The following is a 20,278-nucleotide window of genomic DNA, read 5'->3' on the forward strand; positions in this document are numbered from 1 at the left end:
GATGTAGTGGCTGTGTGAATATAGAGAATGGGACATCTAGGAAAGATACTGTAAAGGAAGAAACAACGAAACTTGGCAACTCACTGGATGTGTGGGGGGTATGAAAGTGAGGAGTCAGGGTTAACACCAAGGCTGCAAGTGTGGGTGACTGGGAGGATAGCGGTGCCATCAACTTGACTAGGGAATTTAGAAATAGGAGCAGGTTTGGAAAGAAAGATAATGAGATTTATTTGATTTTGGTTTTTTGCACATGCTGAACTTGAGGTGCCCACAGGACATTTTAAAAATTTAAGTTATATACTTTTAATTAACAGAAATCTATTTTCATTACTTCTACAGCCTACTCCATTGGAAAAGAAAAAACAAATTCCTCATAACAATTTTATGTTTGTTCAAACAAGATAAATACACCTTTATTGCCCGTGTTCCAAAAACAAAAACAAAACCTCACTCTAGACCTGAATCCATCACCTTTTTGTCTCAAGGTAGATAGTATGTTTTATTATTGGGCCTCTGGAAACATGGATGTTCATAGTATTGATCAGAGTTCTTATATCTTTCAAAGTTTACAACATTATTTTTGCACAAATTGTTCTTGTTCTGCTCACTACCCTCAGAATCAGTTCACAAATGTGTTTTCATGTCTCTTTGAAATCATCTATGTCCTCATTTCTTAGACCACATTTCCATTCCAGTATTCCATCACATTCATATGTAATTTGTTCAGTAATTTTCTAACTAATGGACAATCCCTTAGTTTCCAGTTTGGTTTTTTTTGCCACCACAAGAAAAGTTGCTATCGATATTTTTGTGCACAAAGGACCTTTTTCTCTTTGATCTCTTTTGGGTATAAGCCGAGCAGTGGTAGAGCTAGGTCAAAGGACATACGCTGTTTAGTAACTGTAGAATTCCTTTCTCAATCCCTCTTAATTCTAATGCCTTTCCTCTGTTGACTATTTCCTATTTATCTTGTACATAGCTTGTTTGTACATATTTTTGCACATTATCTCCCCCATTAAATTGTGAACTCCTCAAGGGCACTGTCTTCTACCTTTCTTTGTATCCCCAGTGCTTCATATAGCATCTAACATATAGTAGGTGCTTAATAAATGCTTATTGACTAATTCTTAATTGTTTGCCAGAATGGTTCTATTTACAGGTTTGCCACCAATGCATCAATGCTATTTGTTTTTTTCACGGCCCCTTCAATATTTGTCATTTTCCTTTTTTCATCATCCTTGCCAATCTGATGGGTGTTGGTGGAAACTCAGAATTGCTTAAATTTGTGTTTCATAATTAGTGATTTGGAGCATTTTTTTTTTCATGTGGCTATAGATATACCTGGATTTCTTCTCTTTGGAAATGCCAGTTCATATCCTTAGACTATGTATTAATAGGGGAATGGCTCTTATTCTTACTAATTTATATCACCAAAAGGAAATTGGTGATAATAAAAATCTGGAGAGACTAGGGTGGGGTACACAGAACTAAAAATCATCTGCATAAAGTTAATTTAATCCTTGAGTGCTCATGAGATTAACAAGTAAAAGAGCATTGAGGGAGAAGTGAAGAGGGCCCAGAGGGGCAACCTACTAGAGGAAGATCCAGCAAAGAGAGTGTGAAAGAACAGGCAGGCATGAGAACAAAGAAATATAGCTATGCATGAAGATGCCAACTATATGTCAAAAGATCTTTGAGTTTTGATTGGAAGTAATTTAATCATTACATCTCATCATTTAAAAGTATTTATTAAGATTTGCATGGTAATCTTTTGTCTACTTAACAAATTAGCCCACTACTCACAAGCTAAAATAAACACATTTGACATATCCAAACATGGCAGGGCAAAACTGTACAGGCATCATATATATTTATATACACACATGTGTAATACTGTATGCATTTACGTAATATACAAGTCAAGTGTCTTTGGCATGGTATAGGGTACAAAGTGAATGAGGTTCAGAAAATGGAGGGAGGAATCAACTTTTAAAATATTTCAAATTCAAAAATGACAACCAGTCATTAGGAAATGCTTTTGGCTTTCTGGAAAATTTCTGAAATTCTTAAAAAGATGGTTGAGAGAGAGCTCGAGTTGAAAGTCATAAGATTTTAAGGTGTAGGTTATAGTCTGGTAAAATGAGTGGGATGGACAACAGGGTAGTGAATAAATAAAACTGAACAAAGTACATGGGAAAGCCTTGGAAAGAGGACTGGACAAGTAGGCTAAGGAGGCCCAGGCCACCTGTTAGAGAAAGGGCTTTGTGAAGCACATGGTTAAAATGACCAATCACAAAATCAGGTTTGCTCAAGGTGATTCCAGCTACTCTACTCATCAGCATTCTAAATCTAAGAATAGGAAGAAATGCAAAAAATATTTTACAGAAATTGTTTTTACTGGTTGATACCAACTGGTTTGTAAGATGAAGATTAGGAGTCAACGGATTCTGAATGATATTCATGAAAACAGACAACTAGCTCTTTTATACTACACCTTATCATACATGATATGAGGTTACAGTCTTTTTCATCTGAATCTTTGAGTCTTACAAAGATTATCAGGTCATAGGAAGAGGCAAGTGGTGGGGGCCTTACAGATCATCTAATCTCTTTCATCTTACAAAGATACCTGAGGCTTAAAAAGGTTGAATTGCTCAGAATCATAGGGGGACAAGTAACAGCCAGGCTCTCAAGTCTTCTGGCTCCAGGTTCATTGCCCTACCCACACCATGACAGCTTGAAATCATTTGCCTCTTTTTATTACTTTGTAACAGCTTATTATGTTGAAAATTCCCTTAAGAAATCATTGGTGCTTATTTTTCAAATTATAAATGAGATGATTATATTCTGATACACTTAGCTAACAATCATTGTTCAAAAGATTTATTTTTTTAATTCACAGTGGTTGCTTTGGGTTCTGTGATTTATTTGGGGTTAAGGATATTTTATTTTAAAATTATACAATCTTAGTATGCTGAGACAAACTTAACAAAGTTTCTAATCATCAATTAAAGCTGTAATTTAAAAATCACAACATTTAAATATTCGTTTTTCATAATTCCTATTTTTATACTTCAGAGGAAATAAAAAAATAAGTATTGTTGTTTCCTTCTATTCAGGCTTCCAATACTTTTATATTAATAGTATTTTTCAGAAGAGGATGTCATCATCAAAAATACTTCATGGTATTTCCATGTTGGAATTCACTATTCAGAAAATTCTTTTATACCCAATGGAGGATCATTGATATAAAGAAAATCATACCCCCAGACTCAATGAATAAAAGAATAAAATCAACTTTTTTTAAACATTAAGTATTATGAGCATATGTTCATTTTGTAACTTTATATTAACAAGACAATATCACAGTATAAATACTTTAAATATGGATTTATATAAAAATTTCCTGTTTAATAAATACATTCACCACAATAGAAAATTTACAAGCTTTTTGGCTGCCATTTCTGCTCTGTAATTACCACGATGCGCTTTCTTTAGTTCTCTTACTCTTGGATTAAGAGTTTTTCAAACAGCAAACTGTGGTAATATAAAAAATTTTACATGAAATGTAAGTAAAGATGAGGCAGAATTTTAAAATACAAAAGTTATGAAAATGTATTTAATTTTCACCCCTATAATTCACACTCTTATAATTCTCAAGAGATTCACTCACTGGAACTGAAATTAAGAGCTAACAGTGAGAAAATTTAAAACTGTTAAGTCTAGTTTCATTTCTACATATGTGACAATTATTGGGGATGCACATGGACATTTAGTGCAGGGGAGGGGGCATAGAGGGTGCGGGAATGTAACTGGAGGTAAATACTGACACAGCAAATACTCTTAGATTGTTAAACTTGGCAACAACCAGAAAATACGACCATGATCAGTCTTTTCTTTGTCTAGAATCTAATTTTGATTTCTAAAGATCTTTTATTTCTATTACTTAAAAAAAAAGGATATATAATTTACATATCACCAAAGTCTTGGAGGTATGTGAATCAAACTTTTTTCATTAATAGTAGCAGTTCAGCATGCATAGTAGCCAGAAGCTACTGTTGTAGCCAAATGTGAAACATACTTTGCAAACTCTTCAGTAACCAAGAGAGAATCTCATGGAAGGCTGATATAAAATAGACACATCAAGCCCCTTATCATATTTTATCACATGACTGAAGATAGAATGCTAAAATGAAGAAATGTGTGGTTTAATAAGACTATTTTTTCTATTATATTTTTGTGTGATGCTTAAAAAAATAGTATGTTGATATGCCTGTCATCTACTACCTACATTATTAAAGCATCTTCTGAAAAAAGCCAGAGAATGAAGAAACTCACCAGGATTTGGTGATTCAGTCATCAACAATAGTCAGAACTGAGACCTGACAACCTACCTGGCTAACTTAAAAACTGACCTATGAAGGGCTTTTCCTCCACTCACAGAGCAGAGGAGAAGTCCCTTGTAATTTAAAAAATAATGTCTCTTCAAAAAAACCCAACTATTTCACTGTGGAAAAGAGAGAGTGAGAACGCTACGCCAAGTTCTCTTTAGGCAGGCATCACATTGCTCTCCTCTGCTGCCAAGAATCCTGTTAGAATTCTTTTGTATTGACTTCAATAAAGCATGATCAGCCACGTGCCCCTGGAATATAAACGTGGCCAAGGAATAAGTGACACAGTAAAAATTAGGTCTGCATTTAGGGGGGAAATGAAGAGAAGCATGGTTTTCCAAATAATTTCACTAACTGAAAACTATAGACCTGAAAGCAACTAATGCGTCTTAGACTATGTCAGCAGTTTACCGTCGACCTCAATTCTAGGCTCATCAGAAAGTGTGTAATACAGATTTACTCATACTTCTTAGGACTTTTCCATTGGGTTCACCTACCTAATCTTCACTTATTCAGTGTCAAGTACTTGATAACCAACAGTCATAGTCTGTGACCAAAATGCACTATGCAAAAATATGAAGCATTAATTATCATGACCATTTTTAAAGCTCTGCTCCCTACAGCTCAGTTCCATTGGGCTGGACATGCATGGTAGATGGATGAAGCCAAGGTACCAAAACTAATGAAAAGTTAGGTGGGAGGAGCAAAAAACATGAGAAAACACAGCAAGAAACCCAGATTCTGGGCCAGATCTTGCCATTTAGTTGCTGTGTGACTGAGTCAATCACTTTACTTTTCTTGGGCTAAGAAATACAGCATGAACGGGCTTGGTTCAGTGCTCTCCAAGGTAGCGATTTAACTCTAACGTTCTGAAATGCCATGTCCCTGATCCTAAGAAGCCACTGGGATATTGGGATTTTGCAACTGGAGGTGGGAAAATAGGCGTACCAAATATGATGAAACCAGAAGACACATTACAAAGGTGGAAACCAATGAGAAATGGAGTTGGATTGTGAAAGACTTTGACAGCCAAGAGCCAACCATGGTGTGGAAAAACTATAGGCTGTATGAAATGCAACAATGTTGAACTTGAAGACCATGAAATACATTTGTTTGGTTTACTCATCACTCAGCCAAATATTTACGAGCTCCAATTAAGTACATTTGCAATCTTTTTCGAAACTTTTTTCATTTCACATCAAGTAGTGTCACACTTACGCTATTCGAGGGTTTTAGCGTATGTCTTGGTACTGCTTAAAATTTTCCACACTCTCTTCTACCCTGTTAAAATTAGAGGTCAGGACCAAAACAAATGAACCCCCCAACCAAACAAAAACAAAACAAAAAAACTTTATCATATACCAGCTTTTCAAAACTAATTTAGTCTGGGGGATGGGACAGAAGGATGTGATTTTTTTTTTTTTTAAAGAAACTACCAAGTAAAGAGAATAATTTTTTACCACCACAGCTAAGAGCATTTCTATAATTTTAGATTTAGATAGAAGGGATGCCTGAATGACTTGGGAATGATGGCTGAAGGGGAGAGTAAATAGAAGGTCTGGGTCCTCATCCTAGAAATAGCTTAATTATATACACAGGTATGTACATACATACATATACACACACAAGTACACATAGAAGTGAGCACATGTGCACATACGCGTGCACATGCAGAATACCTCTATCCTGCCTTTCCCTCTTGTACTTAGGTACTTGGACGACTTCTTACAATAGAAATGCTTGATAACTGAACAACTATGTTTACTTTTGTATTTTCACAAAGTCTGAGCAGTTAAAGTTATTAAAGGATAATAATAGCTTATTTATCTTTCTACCCCAAGCTTCCCATTTCCTGCCTCTCCTTGATACCTAAGAGCACAGGGCATTGGCCGGCAACCCAGAATCTCAGAGGACAAAACCGACAGCAGCACGTTTAAGATGCCCTCACAGGCTGAAAAGTCTACACTCTAAAGCCAGAAAAAACCCTCAATGCCAACATAAATAAATAAATAAATAAGGCTGCCTATAACCCTCATCGGTATCATTATTAAAACCATCAACTGTAGACTCTCTAATAAAAGATGAATTTATTACTTTACACCAAGACTCTGCAAATTAAGATAAAAAACAATCAAGCTGTCTCATGGATTGTAAGGTGACTTAAAAGTTCCCTCTCATTCCCAAACCTCATTAAGCAGTCATTACATTTATGAGGTAAGTCAGCTGCATGCCTGAAATCTAGATGAGTTTTAAGATCTTCAATCTGTCCTGTTGAATATTCACAGTATTGACATAAATAAATCCCCTCAGACAAATGGGAATTTAAATGTTTGCAGTATTCTAACATGCTTGAGAAGCCCTTCCCACAGTCATCACAAACATGGGGGAAAATTTTTGTGTGCTCGATGGCCACGTGCCTGTTGACATTTGTATGCAGTCGACTTCGAAAGCCACACACCTGACAGACGAAGAAGTTCTTGCACTTGTCAAAGGTGATCCTGCCCAGCAGGCTGTAGTGGCCGTGCTCACCACCGCCGCTCTCCTTGTCGCTCAGCTCCATCAGCCTGCAGGCGTGCTCGTTGACCACGTGGCTGTGCAGGTCCTCGGGGTCGTTGGTCTCGTGCTCACAGAACTGGCACAGGTACTGCTCATCGCAGCTGTGCTCCTGGAAGTGCAGGTAGAGCTCGCTGCTGGAGGAGAACTGCAGGTCGCACTGCTCGCACCAGTACAGGTGGTCGCTGAAGTGGGTGTCGGCGATGTGCTGGCTCAGGCTCTCCAGGAGCACGGTTCGGTAATCGCAGTATTTGCACAGGTAGGGATCCTCCTCGTGCAGCTTGGCGTGCTCGAGCAGAAGCATGTTGGTGGAGAAAGACTCTTTGCAGACTCTGCAGACGTTGGCCTCGGTGCGCTTGTGCTTGAGGACCACATGCTGCTTTAAGTCAGAGAAGTACTTGCTGTTGAATTCACACAGCTCACACTTGTAGAGGCCGCTGCTGTTCGCTCTCAGTAAAGGCCACTTCTGCTGAGCAGTGACATTCAAAGCTTGGCTCTTGTCCAGAATTTTGCACAGCTTAGCAGGGGGCTCCTCGTCGACTTGGTCCTGAAGGCTCTCTGAGGACAAGTTTTCGGTCTCGACGTCGTAGTCCTCGGAGACGGCGTGCACCTCGGCAGCAATGGGCACGTCTTCAGCTGTGCGCACTTCGATAGGGCTCTCCTCACGAGGCTGCTGGCGAAGCGACTCCGGAGAGTCACATTCCTCACAGATTTCAATATCTGCAGATTTGTCTAAAAGAGGAAGACAAAACAGTGAGAAAAATACAACAAGCCACCTGGAAAATGAAAAAACGGTGACTTTTCCTAACCTGCGGAGAAGGCAGCATGATTGAGAATCCTGAGCACAGGACTGGGAACCAGGTGGTTCTGAGTTCTGCTCCTTGCTTTAATCCCTTCTGGGAATTTAGGCAAGTCATTCGACGGCTCTGTGTCAGAATCTTCATCTGGAAAAAGGAAATGGGAGAGCTGTAATTTACATCAGAACATGTTCAAGGATTAATTTTCTTACAAAGGATTTAAAGCGTTAAAGTAGATACATTGTGAGGATTCATCAGTACACATGAAAAGAGACTGATATTCTCTCTCTCCCCCTTTGTTCCTCCCTCCATCTCTCCATAGAAAAGGTACTGAACTGCATTGTTTTCCATGGCACACAGGGATGCTCTACTCAATCCATGAGCCTGACGTACATCTTTCCTCTCCAGTCCCTAAATTTTGAGGCTGGAATAGGTTACAGCCATCCAGATTAGGGCAGCAGGACATAATCAATGTGAAGCAGGCATGGTGAAGAAGGCCTGCCTTGACACTCTCTGGCTGGGTGGCCTTGAGGAAGTCACTGAACCTCTCAGGGCCCCCAGAAGTTCTCCACAACCCCACACTGCAGAAGAGTGGAGACTTGTACAAGAGGAGTGAATTTCCTCACTGTGCTCTTACTAATGAAATCACAGGTGCAGACTGGGGCACAGTGTACCGGCAAGACAGTGGGTCTGGGCATCAGATAAACCTGTGAAGCTACCTTTTTATGTTGTTGTTGTTCAGTCATTTCAATCATGTCTGATTCTTCATGGCCTCATGTGGGGTTTTCTTGGCAAAAACACTGGAGTGGCTCACCATCTCCTTCTCCAGCTCATTTTACAGATGAGGAAACTGATGCAGAGAGGGTTAAGTGACTGAGGCCAGTTTTGAACTCAAGAGGAAGTCAAGTCTTCCTGACTCCAGGCCCAGCACTCTATCCACTGCACCACCTAGCTGCCCATACTTTTTAAAGTGACCAGAGCTAAATCCCTCAATCTCAGTGACCCTCAGTTTCCTCATCTGTAAAAAGGGTGTGGGATGGACTAGATCTCTCAAGTTCCATCCTGATCTAAAAGTCTCCAGATCTAGGGATAGAAATGTGAGGCTGTAGCCCAGAACTGTTTTGTTTTTTTTCTGCTGAAGTTTCAACAGTGAATAATAAAGACTTGGGAAGCAGAAGTCAAAAGGAACAACCCAAGACCACTGAGGCCGTGCTCTGAGAAGGCTGAATGACACTCTCATTGCTCCCTCAGGCTCACACAATGAAGCAAGAAGCTGAGAGGTGGGGGAGGAGAACAAGTGGAAGAGTAATTCACCAGGACCCACATCCACTCTGTGCCTTTGCAACTCAGTCACTGGGCAACTGGTCAAGGGGTCAGGTGAGATTTTTATGTATGTATTTAAGATCAATTTTTAAAATTTCAATTCATTGGAATTATCTCAACCAATACTCTCATTCACATTTTCAAGTCAAGTGAGAAAGGGAAACATTTACATGGGCTTTAAATATATTTCAGTTAAAATACGCTTCAAATGTTTACCTTTGTTCTCAAAATATTTTAAATCTGGCTGTCTCATAGAACAGACGCTGTAACAATGATCAGAGAAAATTCCATTGAACCCATCTGCAATTTTGGTTATTCCAGTAGAATCTGTATACAAACAAAAATGATGTATCCATGTTACATCCATGCCAAGTAATCTGTAAACTTAAAAAAAAATTACTATTTTCCTTAGATATTTGTTCAACTCATCAACTCTAGTATTCCTAATCAAGGTTCACATAGGGGATTGGAAAAAAAAAAAAGAGTAAAATACCATTAAAATACATTTGCCTTTTACTTGGATCTGCAGCCTACAAATAAATGTACCAGAGAAGGCTTAGCTACTACATGGTGAGCTGAATTCACTACAAAGAAGACCTGAAGCCCCTCAGAGCTTCCTTAAGTCCTCTGCTTACATGGGTAGGGATCACCTTGAGGATCAGCTCAGGGGATGGAAGGCTCTTTGAGGCCTCCCAATTCTGCCCTGAGTACTTAGGTGATGTGGAAACAACAGAAGAGAGGTATTGCTCCAGTGATAAAGAGTGCTGGGGTTATTCAGATTCAATTAATAGGCCTGAGCCTATCACACACAGCAACATATGAAGAAACGAGTGAGGGATGCTACTGTCCACATACCAAAGAGACCAAATCATCCTGGTCATTATGTCACTCCTTGCTTATTCAGTACAGGAACAAATTAAACCACAGGAGCCAAAATTACACAATCAACAAAAGAGTTTAGCTTATTAAAATAACTGACACAGGACTGTGTTATCTCCTAGGATGAAATAAAAGTATTTGGCTTTCAAAATATCTTCTATTGATGGGAAAAAGAAACACTGATCTGCAAGAATATATACATACATATATACAATAGGTGAACAACTTATTGTTTGAATTACACTATAAACATTCAGATAAATAACACAAATCATTGTCTGTATTTCAACGTTTATCTAACAACCTTTATCTAATTTCAACAGAGACCAGGATAAAATTTTATAGGAAAATTGAATTAATTCATAAATAAAATTTAAAATAAATTACATATTGACCTGAATAACGAGAAGGGTGTAGAGTCTTCCTTTTTCTTTTTTTAGGATGTTCATTCATATCTTTTCAATCTAAAAGTAAATGAAAATAATTTAATTGAAACAGGGAATTGATGAAAACTAGCTAACGTTCAAACAAAAATTCTTTGCCACCATGCAATTTTTAAAAAAGGAAATGAGACTTAGAAACTATGGGCCAACTGATAACCTATTTCATAAAAGAAGCACATAAAATTGTTTTTACTTATATTTTGTATTTATTTTCCAAGCATTGAATTAGGATATTGGTTGCAGTTTTATTTCTTAGTTTGGGTGGGAAATACTCTCTCAGTCTCTCTCGCTCTCTCTCTCTCTCTCTATATACATATATTATATATATGTTAAAACTACTTCTGATAACTACAAATTATTATATCAAAATGTTTATCTGTTATAATTAAAGAGTGCTTTTAATTTGTTGTAAACCCTCAAACTCAATAAAAATCACCAAATCTACTAAAAAAAACAACCTAAGCCTATGACGCTGCATTAGTCATTACACAAAGAACTCCACAGATACAGCTCCTACAATCTGGAATTTTTACTGCAGACTCCAAACTCATCTAACATTTCCCTCAAAATGACTAGAGCCAATCTGCAATGATTCCTGGTTCCTAGAACTAGAGGGAATACAAAGTTGTTCTAGAGAAAATTCTTTTGCTCAACTGTGAAGTCATATTCAGCATTCTACTGGTGATCTAGGCAGTCCCTGTAGAAACCATTCGATGCTGGGACTATCAATATGAAAACATCACATTTACCAAAACTGCTGTAAAAATGAGGAAGAATTCCTCTCCAGCTAACTTACTTGGTGTAATTCTTAATGGAATCTGGAAGAACAACAAAGGAATGCTATGTTATAATACTTCCACAAGTAAGGAAAATACCTGTAAATAAAACACAACAACAAAGAGGTCAGGAAACCACTAAAGACTACCAGAATATATTAATCTATAGCAAAAACACAGAGAAGTTTCCAAGATGTAAGAACAGCCTCAGAATCCCAAACCAAGTTGCCTCAAATACCAAATTGATTGGAAGGAAAGTCAAACAAGTATAATTTTATTTGAGGATTTAGTAGAGGTGGTCTAGACTTATTAGCAGCATGGTGGGTGGTGGATAGAGCACTGGACTAGGAGTCACAAGACCTGGGTTTAAATCATGCCTCAGACTTTTAATAGTGGTGTAACCCTAGGCAAGTCACTTGACCTCTCTGGGCCTCCTGTTCTTCATCTGTAAAATGAGGGAGTTGTTAGACTAAATGACCACCAAGGTCCTGTCCTGTGTGATCAAAATCAGACATCTATATGCTCTCATACAACTTTTCTTGTTGCTTTCCAATTGACTCCTCACCCAGAACTAGATTTACATCTTGTCTCCCTCACCCTCATTGCTCAACCTCTTGAGACCTTGTGAAGGTATATATCTTATTAGGCCATACATATGTAAGAAGCATCAGAAGACTAAACACAATGCAGGAGTTCACAATCATTCTGAAATCATCGCTCATTCCACTACTGGTTGTTTATCTAACCATCACTGGAGTGACTTCTGAAGCAGATAGAATCTGACCACCTGGAGGAAATAATCTTAAATTTTGGGGAAATGGATTACCACTAACAACCTCGTGGAGCAGGAAGCAGGGCTTCTCATTTTGGATGGGACTAAATCCACGTTTTATCCCTGCTGCACCACAGCTCATGGCACAAAGCCAGGTGGGCATTTTCTTCAGTAGTTTAAAGAGGACAATCACATTACTTTGCAACTCAAGCTGTGCATTTCCACATATGATGACTTTGAGGGTAGGGAAAATTTTTCACGCCATCTTTGTAGGCCCAGCCCAGCAGCCCTTATTTAGGTTCCCATAAGCAGGTAATTAATAAATGCTCATTCAATTGAGTGAAAGAGATAAGCAATGGCTTATAAGAGAGGCTTTCCATTTAGGGCTGTGATACAAAACGCATAATAATACTCCTTTATTTAATCCAACTCAAAAAACATTTGTTAAACCCCTACTATATGTGAGGAATTATCTGAATTGAACCCTAGAACCATAAAGGAAGCTAAGGATTTTAATGAATGTATTCTAAGAGGCAGATGTGAGGAGAGATTACACTCCAAGTATTCAGGAGAGCCCATGCAAAGGCAAAGCAGGGGAGGGAATGCTGAGTTTAGGGAATAAACAAATGGGCCAGTGTGGCAAGCAGAGTAGAGAGGACTCATGGGAATGAACTTGAAATAATTAGTCCGGAAAGGCAATAGAGTCAGGCTATATATGGCAATAGAGAGCCACTGATGATTCTTAGGGAAGCAACGTGGTTATACCTGTGTTTTAGGAAGATTATGTGTGACAGATTGGAGATGCGACATAACGGAAGCGGGGGAGCTTTGGAAGTCCTGGTGAACAGTGATGAACATCAGAACTGCAGTGGTAGCTGTGCAGATGAGAAAAGGGGATGGATTGAAGAGATGCTGGAGACAGAACTGATGAGGAAGAGAGGTGAGGAGAGAAGAAGAAAGGGAGAGAGAAAAAGAGACAGACACAGACTCTTATGACAATGGCAGTGTGGCCATTCCTGGTGACCAAAAACTTGTAGTTCAGCCCTGATCCAGGATGCCACTTATTCTTTGTTGCTGTTGTTTAGTTGTTTTCAGTCATGTCTGACTCTTCCTGATCCCATTTGGGGTTTTCTTGGTAAAGACACTGGAGTTTTGCCATTTCCTTCTCCAGCTCATTTGACAGATGAGCAAACTGAAGCAAACAGGGTTAAGTGACTTGCCCAGGAGCACACTGCTAGTAAGTGTCTGAGGCTGGATTTGAACTCATGTCTTCCTGACTCCAGGCCCAGCACTCTATCCACTGGGCCCTAGCTGCCCTTTTAATTCGGTTCAGTCCTGTCATCCATGGTTAGGGCTTTCCTGACCTTACCTATCTACCTTCTGTGATCTCTGACTCATCTTAACTTCTTAATTCTAAGACTGCATTCAGACTTCAGTTAAATTCCACAAACATTTACTAAGTACCTACTATGTGCAAGCCCCTATGCTACTGTTGTCAAACTACTTGGAGACTTTATTGTTATTTCACCTGTGTTTGTTTTCTCCAACTAAACTGTGAGCACTTGATACAAAGATACAACTGACTTTTTTTTTGTTATCTGAGACTGAGGTACAGAGTTGGGCACATTATAGCCACCTTCTACGTGAAACTGCCAGAGTGATATACTCCTAGGGCGGGTAGGGGGCACAGTGGATAGAGCACCGGCCCTGAAGTCAGGAGGACATGAGTTCAAATCTGGCCTCAGACCAAACACTTGACACTTACTAGCTGTATAACCCTGGGCAAGTCACTTAACCCCAATTGCCTAAAAAAGTGATATACTCCTACCACGAAGCTCTACTCGTGTCACTCCCCAGCTCAATAAGTTCCAGTGACTCCCTATTGTGTACAGGACCAAACACAGGCTCTGTTTGGTATTTTAAGCTTTTTGCAACTTGGCTTTAGGCTTTTCAGCCTCATTCCCTATGATCCACCTTTGAATATTCTTTGGCTCAACCAAATTAACCATCTTCTTATTGCACTCATGACACTGTCCGGTCCCATCTCCAAGCCTTTGCATAGGCCTTTCTCCATGCCTGGAATGCACTCCTGCCTAACCTCTACAATCCCTAGTTTCTCTCCTCTTCGGGAGGGTCTTACCAATGGCTCAAGCTGCTAGTGCTTTACTCCTGACTTCAAATTACCTTACTTTTCTTTGTCTACATCTCATATGTGCATAAATGTTGGCTTCTTCAATAGAATGAATGTAAGCTTCTGGTGGTCAGACTTCTGTTTTGTCTTGGTATAACAACAATAACAACATTTACAATTATCCTTTCAACATCTAGGGAGTTTACACATCCCCCTTCCCTTCTCCCCCCCCATCTGGAAAATCTGTGTAAAATGTTATGGCCCTCCTTCCACACCAAGGAATTATTCAAATCTGAATAATTACGGTATGAAAAGATAAAATATGCTTATATTATACAATGCTATACAAATATTTTATGCATTTCTGAGTTTCTAAATTTTTTCTGTGTTGTCCACTGGCCTTCACATGTCATCTGCAATTTCCACAAAACATAACTTCTTATGCTAACGCACAACATAGTGAAACCTTGAGGGGGTAAGTCTCGATGTGAAGGGATAACTGTATATAGCATTCAAGTTTGCAGAGCACTGTCACTGCACTTTTCTCCTATCACTTAGTACAGTGTTGAGCACAAAGGTAATAAGTGTTTCAAACTATATTTGGAGGCAGAAGACCCAAGTTAGAATCCTAGCACTGTTACATCAATGTAAACTCAGGCAAATCATAACCTCTGTGGGACACAATTTCCTTAACCTCAAAGGAGAGGGAGGTCCTTTCCAGCTCCACTTAGGCTGGCAAAATGACAAAGTGACAGAGAAGATTTGGATTCAGGGAAGCTGGGATCAAATCTCAGCTCTAATATTATATGATCTTGGGCAAGTTACAACCTGTAAGCACCAGAATTTCCTCTTTAAAATGTGGATAATGACATTTGTACTACTTGCCCCATAAGGTATTGTAAAGAAACCTTAAAGTATTACAGAAATGTGTATTTTTAAAAAATTTGTATAATTACTCTTCTGTCCTCAAGGTTATTAAAAACAAAGTGAAACCCAGTGTTTGGTGCCAGGAATACCTGAGGGCAGGTGACCAAATTCTCAATAAAGAGATGATTCCTTGCCAAGGAGACCACTAGGGTTTACCTTCTGAACCCTCCTGGATGGGCTGCTTCCCTCTCTTGCAGGCCTGCACAACCTGTAGCCCACCAAAGGATTTCGGGTGGCCTGAAAAAAATGTAGATGTTTTCCTCTACATTTTTCACAGGCACCTGAAATCCTTTGGCATGTTCACAGGCCACGTGCAGGCCTGCTCTATTGGAAGGTAAGTTCACTGAGGGCCCTTCGCCCCCCTTATTTGTATATACAATATAAGTGCTTAATATAACTTTTTCAGTCATTGATTCATTCTCACCAGTCAGTTACGAGATGTTTCCAACAATACAGTCAATGTTCATGCATGTTAACCCTCTTTGCAGCACTGTGGTAAGAAGCATCCACCACAAAAGGTCAGCCTTCCACCCTAGGAAATGTCCTGCTCCAGCACAGTTAGTGGGGAGTATGTCTGCTCCCGTTCACCTCAGCAAAGAAGGCTCTCAAGTGGCACAGACTGGAGGTGCCATTTTCATCCTGACAGGCATTTCTAGTTCACATGGCTGAGGGAGTGACAGCCTGTCAGAAAAGGCAATGTGGGCAGTACACATAAGCCAGTGGGATAATATCTGAATGGATCCCATACAGAGTGGCATGAGGAGGAGGGAGAAGAGAATGGATCAAGAGGCAATACAATCACCAAGGATTAGGTCAGAGGCAAGTTTCCTTCTCAGATCTGTCCCTCTGTACTAGAGGACAGATCAATGAAGCAACCAGAAGCCAAGGCAAACAGAAAGAAGCAGGGTAGAAGCTCCAACCACCCAAGATTCTAAATCTCAGAGGCAGAAGGGTCCTTAGAGATCATCTAGGACACAGCTCTTTTTACAAATGAGGACCTGAGGCTCAGAAAAGCTAAGCAGCTTGCCCTTTCTGGTTTCTTAACCCCTAAACTGGCATCACTGACTGCATGCTGGGCATTTACCCCCCCAACATCCCATAAGTTTCTCCAAGTGAAAACCTTCAGACAGAATTCATTAACTTCCTCAATAAACTTAGCCCTCCTCCAAATTTCCCTATTTCTGTTGAGGGCATTAATACCCTTAAAACACCCAGGTTCACAGCCTCCACTCTTCCAGCTCCTTCCACCTCACATCCCATGAGATGCCAAGTCTCATCAATTCTACCTTCACAGTACCACTCACATAGCCATCACCCTAGCTCAGGCCCTTTTCTGCCCACAGCCTTCTACAAATCTTCTGCTTCTAGTCCCTCCTCCAATTCACCCTCTATGTGGCTGCAGGGTTACTTTTTGATTATTTTGTTTTTAGGAACACTATTAAAGCCCAGGCTTGGCCAACCCACTACCCTACTCAAGAATCCCCAAGCCTCGAGATGAAATACAAACTCCATCACTTACATTAAAGACCCCAAAAATCAGGCTTCAATTTACCTTTGGACACTTTTCTTAAATCACTCCTCACTTCAAACTCTCTCTACTACAGCCAAAGTGGCTGATATGGGTATTTGAGAAATTTAGTATTCCTTTTCCTGCCTGCATGCCTTTGGGCCAGGCTGGTCCCCATCGATCCCTAGGCTGCTTTCTCTTCCTCCTCACCTCTGTTCTTAAAATTCTTAGCTTTCATCAAGGTTCTACTTGCTGTAAGAAGCCTTTCCTGATCCCCTGTCAGTGTCATCCCTTTCCTAAGAGCTACCGCATTTGTTTCAATGTTGCATCTCCGCCCCCCACCAAAGAATGTTATATTCACAGAGGACAAGCCTCACTTGTTTTTCTATCCCTACTGTTCAGCAGTTCCCTCCCAACACATGGGATGGGGATGGCACCAAATCTCTGATTTCATTGGTGTAGGGAACTCTAGATAATAAGACTCCCTCTAAAACTGCCCATCAGTATCTTCTCTGCCGCTTAGTGAATGGTCTAGGAGAACCCTGGGACAGAGTTGCTATTTTCTAAGAGGTAGGACTTGAATCCATGTCTTTCTGATTCCAAAACTGGCTCTTTATCTACTATTCCATGAAGTCTCAAAGCCTTGCACACAGTATATTGTATAATATAAGCATATTTTATCTTTTACTACCGTAAGCTTAATATATGCTTGAACTAAGCCACTGCTGAATTGCCCAAGACCACACAGTGGTAAGTAGCAAGCTGGAATTTAAAGCCAGCATTGAGGCAAAATGCCAAGCTATAGCCATCATATTATCTGTCTCCCCTGGTGAGAGAGCTGGGGATCCCAAACCAGGCTCTGACATATACTACCTTGGTTACCCTGGACAAATAGGACTCATTTCACTTCTCTGGTCTCAGTTTCCCCATCAGCAAAATGATCACACTTGCAGTACTCACTTCACTGGGGCAGTGGAAAGCTCTTGTAAATCTTACAGCACCACAGAAATATGTTAAGCAACCCATTCCTGGTCACCTTATGCTTAGAAACAGAAGTCCCAATTTGCCTTTATTATTATAAAATGAAGTTTTGTGTTTTATCCCCCAAAATAAAGACGAAACAGGCCACTACATCCTGGCACTTAGCCACTATCACACAACCCTTCGTCTACTACAGTCATCAGACTTCAGACATCATCTCAACCAACTCCCAAATCTACAAATGAGGAAACTGAGGGCGAGAGATGTTTAGGTCAAAGTTCTAGTTACTAAGCTTAATATGGTGGCTTAAGGATGAGGATTCTCTCCCTTGAGGGCTGGTCAGAGCGCCTCACTCAGAGCACGTGCTATGGTTTTTGAATTGTTGAAGTGGTAGGGCCGGAGCCCACCAAGGCCCCAAGATGCTGCCTGCATTCAGCTGACCACCAATGCTATCCCAATGCAGCAATGATAGGGGCTCACATTTACATCATGTTTGGACACTTACAAACTGCTGCACACTTGTGATCAGAGTCAGGACAGAAACAACCTATCACTGATCACTGAGGCCAGATTGACTTTTATTTTTAAGCCCATCACATATTTTATATTCTTCCCAACAGGGAAGAGAAGACAACTCTGTGATACTGCTGAACAATGATTCACTTTCACCTCAGACCTGCACTGTCTGAATGTCCACAAGGGCCAGACTGCCCGGTAAGTCAGGAAGCCTCTTGGGAGGTCTCCTTAGTTATTTAGCTGCAGCATCCTCTTGACAATGTGGCTGCTTTTCCTCTGACAAGCAGCAGGCTCCCAATTCAAAAACTCCTGAACTCTTATACTCATTAGGTTGCCTCCAGGGCTCCAAATGTCCGTTTCCCAGGTTCTCTGCTAACGTCTCTTTTTGGCAATAAGTCCAGAGAAGGGAAGGAAATAAGCATTTATTAGGCACCTACCGTGTGCCAAGCACTGTGCTAAACACTTTCCAAATATCATCTCATTCGATCCCCACAACAACCCTGGTGGGTAGGTGCTATTATTGTTACTCTCATTTTACAGCTGAGGAAACTGAGGCAGACATAAGTGACTTGCCTAGAGTCACACAGCTAGTGTCAGAGGGGAAGGGACTCTGCCCAAAGTTCCACATGACAGCAAGCGGCACTGAGTCCCTCCCTCTATGGGAGGCCCAGAAAGGGGAGCTACTTCCAATGATGGGTCTGATGGGTCTCCTGGGCTCATCTCTCCCCACTCTAATTCATCCTTCACTCAGCTGTCAAAGTAATCTTCCTAAGGGCATTCCATAAAATCCAGCTGTTAACCTCAGATGGCTCCCTATTACTTCCAGGATAAAATATCAATTCCTCTGTTTGGCATTTAAAACCCTAAGTGAGCTGGCCACTTCTATGGCTTACTCCCCTCCAAACATTCTATGATCCAGAGACCCTGGCCTACTTTCCATTCTTCACAGAACATCTCCTGACTCCATGCCTTTGCATCCGCTGTTCCTCATGCCGGGAATGCTTTCCCTTCCTCACCTCTGCCTCCTGGCCTCCCTGTTCTTCCTTAGACACAGCTCACAAATCCACCTTACGGCAGAGGCCTTTGCTAGTCCGTCCCCCGAGTGCCTTCCCTTGAAGATTCCCTCGCATTTACATTGTATCTATCTTCTGGATACATAGTTATTTCGGAACCATCTCCCCATAGACCCTTGAGTTCCTAGAGGGCAGAGACTGGATTTTTTTTTTTTTTTTTTTTTTTTTTGCTCCCGGGCTGCCACACAGGAAGCAACCCTTAGGAAAGGCTTCTGGACAAATCAGTCGTCTAAAGCCCCGAGCCCACAAGGCGGGAGAGGGCCAGGCCTCGGGACTCAGTCTAATTAATGCATTGTCCCACCGAGAGGGGCCCGAGGATGGTGACCGGATGATGAGGACGATGACAACACTAACAACGTCAGGGCACGTCTACATAAGGTTGCGAGGTTTGCCGAGCTCTCTACCTATCCAGGAGGCAGCCCCGAAAGCATCGCGGCCTCGGCGTCGCAGGACCTGGCCTTCAACACTGCTACCACCGCAAGCCATCTTTGCTACCCGGGGCAAGTCGCTTTATTATCCTTATCAACGATACCAGCAACTGCTAACCCTCCGGGCTTTAAGGTTTGTCACCCCCGCCCCGGTTATTATCGTGCCCATACCACCTAGGAAGAAACTGAGGCTGAGGTCGGGTGACTGACTTACCCAGGGCCACACTGCTAGGGAGGCAAGTATTAGGGTGTCCCCCATTTTACAGACGAGGAAACCAAGGCACAGCGCGGTTCGGAGGCTGGCCCGGGGTCACACAGCTAGTCAGAGGCTGGGGCTGGACTTTCTGACCCCAGGCCAGGCGCGCCCAGCCACTCAACGGCCTCACCGGGGCGACTCGGTTTGCCCATCCGTATAATGGGCGCGGATGTCCTGCGCGCCCGCTCCGCGAATGGGGCTACCTAGGCCCCGCAGGGAGAACCCGCGCGCGCGGCTCGGGCCGCCTCGGACAAGTTGGGAGGAGGCCACGCGCCGAGCCCGCCCGCCGGCCGCGGGGAGGGCGTCACGCCACGCCACGCCACGCCATGCCACGCCGCTCGCCCGCGCAGGCCCCGGCCCTCGCCCCGGGCGCCGCCCGCGCAGGCCTCGGCCCGCCCCAGCCCCGGCCCCGGCACCGCGTCCGCCCTCGACCCCCCTGGCCCGGCGCCGCCGTGGCCCGCACTTACCGCCTGGCTCCGGGGGGTCGAGGGCGGACGCGGTGCCGGGGCCGGGGCTGGGGCGGGC

The 20,278-nt window shown here is 41.7% G+C and overlaps 1 protein-coding gene across 2 annotated transcripts; it reads right to left on the reverse strand.

Annotated features, from left to right (window-relative positions):
* Nucleotides 1–1,732: 1,732 nt before the first annotated feature.
* On the reverse strand, nt 1,733–20,232 carry ZNF639 (zinc finger protein 639). 2 transcript variants are annotated; one of them, XM_027875964.1, is made up of 6 exons: nt 20,221–20,232; nt 11,183–11,261; nt 10,339–10,407; nt 9,281–9,391; nt 7,754–7,888; nt 1,733–7,676 (listed from the first exon to the last, which is right to left on the reverse strand). In XM_027875964.1, the coding sequence occupies exons 3-6, from the start codon at nt 10,394–10,396 to the stop codon at nt 6,523–6,525; spliced, it is 1,458 nt and encodes a 485-aa protein (XP_027731765.1). In that variant the 5' UTR covers nt 10,397–10,407; nt 11,183–11,261; nt 20,221–20,232; the 3' UTR covers nt 1,733–6,522. The 2 variants fall into 2 exon arrangements, with proteins under 2 accessions (XP_027731765.1, XP_027731764.1); XM_027875963.1 differs by lacking the exon at nt 20,221–20,232 and adding an exon at nt 19,712–19,869.
* Nucleotides 20,233–20,278: the final 46 nt, after the last annotated feature.

This window comes from Vombatus ursinus, unplaced genomic scaffold (assembly GCF_900497805.2).
Source record: "Vombatus ursinus unplaced genomic scaffold, bare-nosed wombat genome assembly UNPS02014810.1, whole genome shotgun sequence".
NCBI lineage: Eukaryota > Metazoa > Chordata > Mammalia > Diprotodontia > Vombatidae > Vombatus > Vombatus ursinus.